General features: G+C 36.1%; 1 protein-coding gene and 1 long non-coding RNA gene across 2 annotated transcripts; one reads left to right on the top strand and one right to left on the bottom strand.

The window, feature by feature from the left end:
• Positions 1 to 2,580: 2,580 nt before the first annotated feature.
• Positions 2,581 to 3,012, bottom strand: LOC112712985 (uncharacterized). Its single transcript, XR_003158014.2, has 3 exons — positions 2,944 to 3,012; positions 2,794 to 2,868; positions 2,581 to 2,720 (listed from the first exon to the last, which is right to left on the bottom strand). It is a non-coding gene; the product is annotated as an uncharacterized lncRNA (long non-coding RNA).
• Positions 3,013 to 5,869: 2,857 nt separating this feature from the next.
• LOC112710981 (PITH domain-containing protein At3g04780) lies at positions 5,870 to 8,872 on the top strand. Its single transcript, XM_025763485.3, has 8 exons — positions 5,870 to 6,117; positions 6,227 to 6,313; positions 6,551 to 6,674; positions 7,522 to 7,570; positions 7,649 to 7,706; positions 7,847 to 7,893; positions 7,993 to 8,070; positions 8,572 to 8,872. Exons 1-8 carry the CDS (start codon positions 5,932 to 5,934, stop codon positions 8,618 to 8,620), a joined length of 678 nt encoding a protein of 225 aa, XP_025619270.1. The 5' UTR covers positions 5,870 to 5,931; the 3' UTR covers positions 8,621 to 8,872.
• Positions 8,873 to 9,122: the final 250 nt, after the last annotated feature.

Here is a 9,122-nt window from a genome sequence, read left to right as displayed (position 1 = left end):
AATTGCCCGATCTCTCTGTTTATTCATCTCACTGAATAGTATCCGGGAAGCATACTCCACTCTATAGTGGTCCACCTCCTCCTACAATTAAAAAGTATGTTATGTTTAAACAGAAATATTAATTCAGTAAAGTAATACAGAGTTATATAGTTCTAAAGACAGTTACCTGTGTCCAATTATCCCATTCATACTTCTCCTTTTTAATGTTTTCCGGCTCAATTAACTCAAGCCACTTCATTACGTAGATAGCGCAGTCATAGCTGAAAACGAAGAAAATAAATTACAAATCTCATTTAGGAAAGTTTAATGTTCACAGTCACAAATTTATACCTTGTTTTTTGGCCTGATATTTTAACATATGAGGCTTTAATTTCCTTCTCTTTCTCGCCTTTCTCGAGAGGTTTCCCGCCGGCATATGTTATCAATCTTGAAAATACATATCCCTTAAATACCAAAACAAATCAGTAATACACCCGAATGAATGGACAAGATACACCCAACTGAATATGGAATATACACCCAACTCAACCTTCAAAATAGACCTATCTATTAAAGTAAAGAAGACAGAGGCAACTTACAGTGAATTTATTAAAGTCCTTTCTCTCATCGCTTGGAGCTTTTTTGTGTAGCGGGTCAAGTATTTGACATTTCCGCTTTGTTGTATTTATCAGCCATAACCACCAATGTCCCGAGTGGCAAACAGGAGCAAAAATCTGAAGGATTGCCACATTTCAACGGTCTGTTATTTTATTTGGCATATAAGTAAATAAGCGTACTAACAAATTTACGAAACGAAAACTTACATATGGATGCGAACTTAATTTTTTTCTATCTATGAAGTGAATGAAACTCGGGTAGGCTTCCACCCTGAATTCTTTTTTCGTTTTCGGTGATATGAATTCCCCCCTTGGGTGATCCGAAAGTGCCATGCTCTGCAAGAATTGCGATACAAGAAATGAAATATTGAAAATACACAACTTACACCCAATCTAAGCTAAAAAATACACCCAAATCAATGCATAAAATACACCCAAAGTTCGTAGAAGTAACACTTACCACAATATCGGGGGGGAGACAGTATATTTGTTCCTGAAACCTCTTTTCATTTTTCTGGTTTAGGATGAGGCAGATGGCAGATACAATCTAGAAATCAATTTTAAATTAATAAACATTGCAGTTGACTTTGGTGTAAAAACATTAATGTTAGTCTAAAATTACCTGAGATTCTATATCACTTTTTGCCTGGAGGGATGCAAGGTGCGTTCTCATCAAAATGTATTCTCCTTGGCCAATCAGAGTGCATATCTCCTCATACTCATCATTATCGCCATCTGCGTCTTCCTTCAGTCTCGTCCCCCAGATGTAGCACTTTTGTTTCATATCATCCGGAATTTGATTTATTCCCCCAGGAGTTTCAAACTTTGCAGAACTTTCTCCCCCAGTCTCCCTCTGAATTTGTGGACTTTCGTCTTTTCCCTTTGCCGCACTGCTTGCTAATTTTTGGACCAAACTGTCTAATTGTTCTAGCATAGTTGCAGTTTCTGGAGATTTTTCCCTTTCTGTCTCCTGCATTGACGCCCCCTCCTGGCTTGAATCTGTCAATCCGAGGCTGAATGATGGCATCCCCGGATCTGTTTTAGGAACATAGGTTGCTGTCCGTGCCATCATCAACAGGGCAGCAGCGTCTTCTGTGGCTGGATGACTGCGTCATTATGTATAAGAACAAGAGTAAGAATAAGAATATACGTATGATAAGCAAAGATTGATTTTAGTCTGATGAACTTACATTTTTGTTGGAGCTGGGGGAAGCTTGGGTGTTGTTTCATCAAGTTGTTTGGGGGTTTCAGGAGTGCTGCACAGTTACACAAAATTGATCAGGAAGAATATACACCCAAACTGTTAGCAAATATACACCCAAACCCTAAATAAATATACACCCAATACTATTTTCTTACGTTTCTCTAGCCCCTTCAATCTGTAGCATAGGTGTTGGTTCGAAATCTGCGTCAGTGGTTGTTTGTTGGGATGCCGGCACAAAAAACTGGATCGGGACTCTAAACAAGAATAAAAATGAAAGGTTAACAACGTATTTGAAAATAATAAGGTTATAAGGTTGAAATATTCTTGGAAAACTCACATTGCAAGCGCTTCCGACGGTGTTTGTTCCCTCACAACCATGATATTCGAATCAGTCGGAGTCAACCTAAAATACACCCAAAGAAGGTCAAAAAATACACCCGAACAATTCAAAAAGAAGACGGGCTTTGTTTTTTGAGAACTTACATACTTGCAGTTTTTGCTTTTTTTGCTGTCTTTTTTTTCTTGAATAAAATAATAAAGGGCTTTTTTTCTAAAAAAAATATATACAGAATTAGAAGTAGAAGTTATTAGAAGAACAAAAGTAACGGTTATTTGAAAGAGAAATTACATGCTCTGAGACGGCTGGTTTACACTACTCTGTTCTGTGCGTCCTTGAGAGTGTCTATCATCACTTCCCAAGTTCACAGCCGGTAGTCTAAACAGATTTCATGTTATTCAAACGAAATATACATCCAACTTAGTAAACAAGATACACCCAACTTGATCCACAAAATACACCCAAATTGTTTCACAGAATACATCCAAATCATGATAACAAGATTTTATTAAATAATAAAGCTTCTTACGTTTCAGAGGACACATAGCGACCTTCTGTCGATCGCAGGTCAGCTTGGTTCTCCCTGCGAAACAAGATACAATTATTAGCAAACAAAAGACAACAAAATCTCAAATACACAGCCCAGCAAGACATACCCCTCTGCAGCAGATTTATCAACGTTTTCCCTTAGCCATTCATCGAGTTCGTCACTTGATATTTCATATCTCTCACTACATTCATAAAATAAGACGTTAACAAAAATAATTACGATGATAGACCGTAGTATAGCTTCCGAGGTACTGTACCCGTCAAAGTATTGATCTTCTTCAGGAGGTGAATCCTCCACAACAACTTTTTTCTTTTTTTGTTGTGTTCTGGGTGGAAAAAAAAACAGTACCAATCAAAAATAAAAAATTAATTTTATCACAGAATTTTATCCAAAGAATTGCTTACTTTTTTGGAGTTGTTTTTGTTTTTTTCTTTTTCTTCTCCTTCTCCGCAGGTGATGATTCTTCGCTCCTATAAGTTAATAATAGACACTTCAGTTAATACACAAAATCTTTATAAAATAGCCAAAAGAAAGGAGTATTAATTTCAGGACATTACTCATCACTTGGTTCAGATTCAGATTCTGAATCAGAATCTGACTCCTCTTGCCTCTGCTTTCTTTTTCTTGAGTCCATTTTGGAAGGCAAACAATTGTCATTTAGAACATACTAAAAATACACCCAAATGGATTCACGAGATACACCCAATTAAATATACAATATACACCCAATGCAGCAAACGAAACACACCCTGCTTAATAAGCTACATACACCCAACGTGAACAGACAAAATACACCCAACCCGAAAAAGAAATTACACCCAAGTATGGTACTTACTTTTTTCCCTTTTTGCCGGGGTGTTTTCTTCCCGAATCCTCTGAGTCTTCTTGAGCCTCAGACTCAGAGGTAGAAGTGTCACTGTTAGTAGTTTCTGTCTCCGAAGACGATGTTGGGCTCGCCTTCCTTTTTTTGTTTTTTTTATTTCTTGTTTTTTTTCTTTTTTTTCTTTTTTTTTTTCATTTTTTCTCTTGTCTCTGCCATCTTCACAATCCCCTGAAACATGAGATATTTTAGTTAGCAGCATTCGGGTAAATAAAATACACCCAACTTATTATGTTTACTTACCAAAATTTCCTCTCTTTCTGCAGTCATTCTTTCCACCAACTGCTCCTTAGTCTAGTTGGCAATCCAGGGCTTTGGTGGTCTTTCAGCCCTGTTCTTGCCTTTGTTTTTTGAAAGATGAAAGTAGATTATCATCAGGGCGAAGAGGCAGCCATTGATTGCCTTCTTCTTCTTCTCTTGATAGTCTGTGATGCCCTTGACCATGAAGGTCAAAACATGCCCCCCAGTTTCTCTCCGATATGCCGTCCATCTTAAAAATTGGGGCCAGGTGCACGGGCGATATTTTGTTTATCGTCGTTGGCAAAAGGAACGCCATCTGTATGTAGAGGATGAATATCCTCTTGAACATCAGGCGTTCCTCTTCGTTGCCAACGCCAATTTCCATCATTTCATCGGTAAGACTTTTGAGGGTCTTACCCTGGAATCTTCTATAAATTATTTTGTCATCATCAGAAAGTTTCTTATAGTCAACTTTCTCAAGAAATAGATCTCCTACAAAAAGGAAGACAACAAAGCATCCAAGTCGGTTCAAATACACCCAAGCATCAGGTTAATATACACCCAAGCAACAACTTAATATACACCTATAATTTTGAGCTAATTACCTGTTGCATTGATGCCAAGCGCATCACCTATTTTTTTTGGGGTTATTTGGAAAGAACCATATCCTGTCTTCAGTCTGTTCTCCCCAAGTTTGAAGTTGTTTGCCAGCTCCCTTAAGAGTTGGTGATCCACCCTCAGTGGTGGGATGTGCATCAACCCACCGAATCCAAGATCCCTCACAATCGCCTTCTTCTCCTCAGTCATGTTTCTGAACTTATCATTCAGGAGATGTGTGGCACATTTAAGGTCTTTTGTTTGGTTTCTTGCTGCCATTTTCTCTGAAACTAAAAATACACCCAAAGATATCAGTAATATACACCCATATATATATGACTCAGATACACCCATTAATAACAATAAGATACACCCATTGATAACAGTAAGATACACCCATGTATATGAGTCAGATACACCCAAAGATATCAACAAGATACACCCATTGATAACAGTAAGATACACCCATATATATGAGTCAGATACACCCAAAGATATCAATAAGATACAGCCATTGATTACAGTGAGATACACCCATAGATATTATTCAGATACATCCATATAGATATCAGTCAGATATCACTCAACCATGCTTCAATATCAAGCCACATTACAAGGTTAAGCAGTTTACACCCCTGAATCTACGCAATAAACCCCCAAAAATCAACAAAAATAGCAGGAGAACTTAGAATAACAACGTAGAACGACGTAGAACTTAGAAGAACGACGTAGAACTTAGAACAGTGTAACAAAGAAGCAAGAGTAATAGTAAATCCTAGAAGAACGACGTAGAAGAAAAGTAAAATATACAGTATCTTAATGGACTTACGTTGAGTATTGTTGCTTTGTTTTTTCTTCAGATTCTTCACGGAGAGTTTGATGGTGTTTTGATGCAGTTTTCAAACTACGATTTCTATATTTTGAACTTTGATTTTCGCTCGAAAATGGGAGGGTTTCGTTGTTTTGGAAGCGCCTTGAGAAATGGAAGAAGTGGAAGAAGTGGAAGAGTCTGCCATACGTAACCGTTCGAATGTTGAGCGCGTGATTTTGACGCGCTATGTTATCTCTCTTCATGCGCGTGAGTTCTGTTTGGGCTGGGCCAACTTGTATGCTTGTAGGCTTGTATGTGTAGCAGGCCCGATCAGACAAATGTCAATAAATGTCAATATCTAAAATGTGTCCAATACGTAGATATGACAACTCAACAAAGTATCCCTGTTTCAAAGGTACAAATCATCCTCTCCACTATCATATAAAAATTAAAAAACGAATTCTATGAGTATATTTCAATTTCGTTTTTTTTTTTCTGTAAAAACTTCATAAAAAGACACAAAGCAACATTACTAGTTAATAATTAGGTATGAAGATAATGAACACCAAAAAAATTAGGTCAAATAATTATCTTTTAAAATAATTTGTTAAGATATAACCATTTATATAGGTTTACATTTTTGAAATTAGTAATTTGATGATATAATTATGCCGGTGTTCTAATTAGAGGTCCAACGTCGTCGTTTCACACACACAATGACACAAAAGCGCACCCAAATCCCACGCAGTCACGCTGGGTGTTTATTCCATATTTCCATTCTCCCTTTCTCATTTACGCGAGTCTCTTCCTTTCTTCGTTCGATTCCCTTTTTTTTCTTCTTCTTCTTCTTCTCTGTGTCAGCAATGTCTGGGGAATCAGCGAGTGCAATTCAAAAGGGTCAAGTAAGATTCCAATTCATCAAATCTTCTCTTCCATTCATTCCGTCTTCTTCTTTTTCTTTTTCCCCTTTCCGTATCAAAGTTGTGAACCTTCTTCTGGTGTGTTGATCAGGTTGATCTGTTAGACTTCATAGACTGGTCTGGCGTTGAATGCCTCAATCAGAGCTCAACCCATTCTCTCCCCAATGCTCTCAAACAGGTTTATTAATTATTCATTTATTTATTTTACGTTTGTAGAATCATAGAATCATTCTCACTTGTATGAATTTGATGTTTCCTGTTTTCATTTTTAGTTTTATCTTTCTCTGTAGCAAGTTATTGTGCTTTTCTGAAAGCCCTTATTCATTGTTGGAATTGCTGCAATTTTTCTTAAAGAAAAGTTTTGAGTTGGTTATAGGTGTGTCTTATGTAATTGAATGTTTGTATTGACAAACAGGGGTATAGAGAAGATGATGGTTTGCATCTGGACAGTGATGCGGATGAGCAGCTTCTGCTGTATATTCCATTTACACAAGTAATTAAACTCCATTCCATTCTTGTCAAGGGTCCTGAGGAGGAAGGTATTTATCATGAATCTTCAAAAGCTTGCATCTCGAATCGAAGTTCTATTAACATATTTATGTGAATATATATTTGGTTGGCTTCAAATTTGAAGCTGCTTTGTCGAACTGTTTTGGCTGAGTTATTCAGCAGTAATATTCATAGTGATGATATAGTTTGTTGTTCATTTAACTATTAGGGATTTCGTTAACATGGCACTACTTAGAGAATTAACATGAGAGTTTATATTAAAAAAAAAAATTAAAGTTTTATTTTCCAATGCATTGGATGTCATAAAAGTTTTATAATTTCTCTTTATGATTCCTTAATTATTCCCCATACCATTAGGGTTATGGATGCTCTAAGAAAAACCCTTATGTTTATGGTTGTGAAACAGCTTCATGGCCTTTTCTCATTTGTTATATGAAGGGAAACTAGTTGCCCATTTATGTTTATCCATAAACTTTCATCACCTCTCTCATTTTTTGTATGGCTGAATAATTTACTTGACAGTAACAGCCATTTCTAATTTTTTTAGAAGACGTTTATTTTATCTTAAATGCTTCTTTCCTCGATGGAATAACAGTATCCAAGCAGTGAGTGTATGGTTTAGATACGATCTAGATATGATGATCATACTCCAGTTCTTTTGATTTTAGATGTGATCTATATGTTGCAAAATTCATATTCCAATTATATCTGCCCTGTTAATTGGCTATTTGCTTTATATTATTATTGTTGTTGTTGTTGTTATTAATATTCAGATACTAAGGATCATTATGTGTCTGTGTATGCCCGTGTATGTATTTATATTGTATTTTCTTTACTTCGACAAGATTATAATTGGAATTCAATGTTATCTTTTAGGCCCCAAGACTGTTAAGCTGTTCTCTAACAAGGAGCACATGGGATTTAGGTAAACGTTGGCTTCATTGATTTCAATAAAATATGTGTACTGTAATTTGATCAGTTGCTGATTGTTAATTATTGGCAGTAATGTCAATGACTATCCACCAAGCGACATGGCAGTTTTGACCCCAGACAATCTTAAGGTAATTAATCAGTAGCTCTGTCCTTACTGCGCCTCTTCTAAGGTCTCGAGTAACATATATCAAAGTACTATTCCTTGGTATATTTTGTAAGCATTTTGTAATAAATTCACATCATACTTGTACAACTTCTACTATGTCAGGGGAAACCAGTACTTGTAAAGTATGTCAAATTCCAAAATGTTCGTAGGTAAGTTGTTTTCCTTAATTCTTTCCTTTTGGAAGGTATCTTCCACAGTTATCATCAAACTGGTGGATCAGCTGTTAATTAGGTTGATTGCTTGATCAGCTTGACAATATTTATTGAGGACAACCAGACTGGTTCCGAGATTACAAAAGTTCAGAAGATTATGCTGTATGGTTCAACGTAAGTTTTAAACTTGTGATCGCCCTTTCCAGCCTTCTTTTTTCTTCTCTTCTCCCCTTTAACTTTTCAGTTCCCTTTCTCTGAGCACACACTACAAAATTATCAATGCTAATATAAAAGCTTGTTAAAATGATATATGATGACTTAGTTGGCATAATCATTTATGCCGCTCTATTTTGTCAATCAGATTCTAGCAAAAGCAAGAACAAGAAGGCTTTAGGAACACAATCTTTCATTAAGTGTTTCTATTTGCCATGTTATCTAACCAGTTGCTTTGGGTCACATGTTCATTTAAAGCATGGCTATGTCGGAACTGATTCCTTATATGTGTTTGAAAAAGAGCGGAGTAGGGTTTGTTGGAAGAATAAATGAAATCGGTTTATTCATGGGAATTTTCTCTTGCTTACCTTGTCTTCAATTGTCAATTACATTTGAAGGGCATGAATTTTGTTTTATATAAGATGTAAAGCATGAATCTTTCGATTTTTATGTCTAATGCAGAGTTGAAACAACGGACATGAAGGGCTTGAAGAAGATCGAAGATCATTGAGGTGCTGGAAAGACTAGATTCAACTTTGCTCTGTGTCGTCCCGTTGAAATTTTGGTTGGAAACGTTATATCCAGCTCCATGCATGATTATGATTTCCAACGCCTATCTCATTTCATGTAAAACTGAATGGTTGTCAATTAATGCGCTAAGAGATGACATTTCAGCTGCATGGATATCTATGGCTTCAATGTTACATGTTCCGGACATATGTAAAACTAATTGAGGTTAGATTAAACGTTGTTGCATCACCAATTCTGGAATGGACTAAACTGCATTGATTGTTTCATCGTAATCAGTTATATATCACTAGAATATAATATTTAGGGATGTTACATGAACGAAAAAGAGGTGTCTTCTTTTTTTTTTTTTTTTTTTTTTATCTTTTTATCATCACTATTCACTCTCCACACTGGACAAACTAGTAGTAGTAGAAAGTTTTCTTTGTTTGAAGTTGAAAAATGATAACTGCTGGTGAAACTCATCATGCATTGTTAATTTTCCT

This window comes from Arachis hypogaea, chromosome 9 (genome assembly GCF_003086295.3).
Source record: "Arachis hypogaea cultivar Tifrunner chromosome 9, arahy.Tifrunner.gnm2.J5K5, whole genome shotgun sequence".
Classification (NCBI taxonomy): Eukaryota; Viridiplantae; Streptophyta; class Magnoliopsida; order Fabales; family Fabaceae; genus Arachis; species Arachis hypogaea.
Note: the sequence above shows the minus strand (reverse complement) of the source record. Positions and strands in the feature narration are given on the sequence as shown.

What these genes read in the sequence shown, in the direction of transcription:
- LOC112710981 (XM_025763485.3), top strand. Translation starts at nt 5,932, where the DNA reads ATGACACAAAAGCGCACCCAAATCCCACGCAGTCACGCTGGGTGTTTA. An exon ending in TCCCCAATGCTCTCAAACAG is followed by an intron (nt 6,314 to 6,550) that starts GTTTATTAATTA and finishes ATTGACAAACAG; the next exon opens with GGGTATAGAGAAGATGATGG. An exon ending in AAGGAGCACATGGGATTTAG is followed by an intron (nt 7,571 to 7,648) that starts GTAAACGTTGGC and finishes AATTATTGGCAG; the next exon opens with TAATGTCAATGACTATCCAC.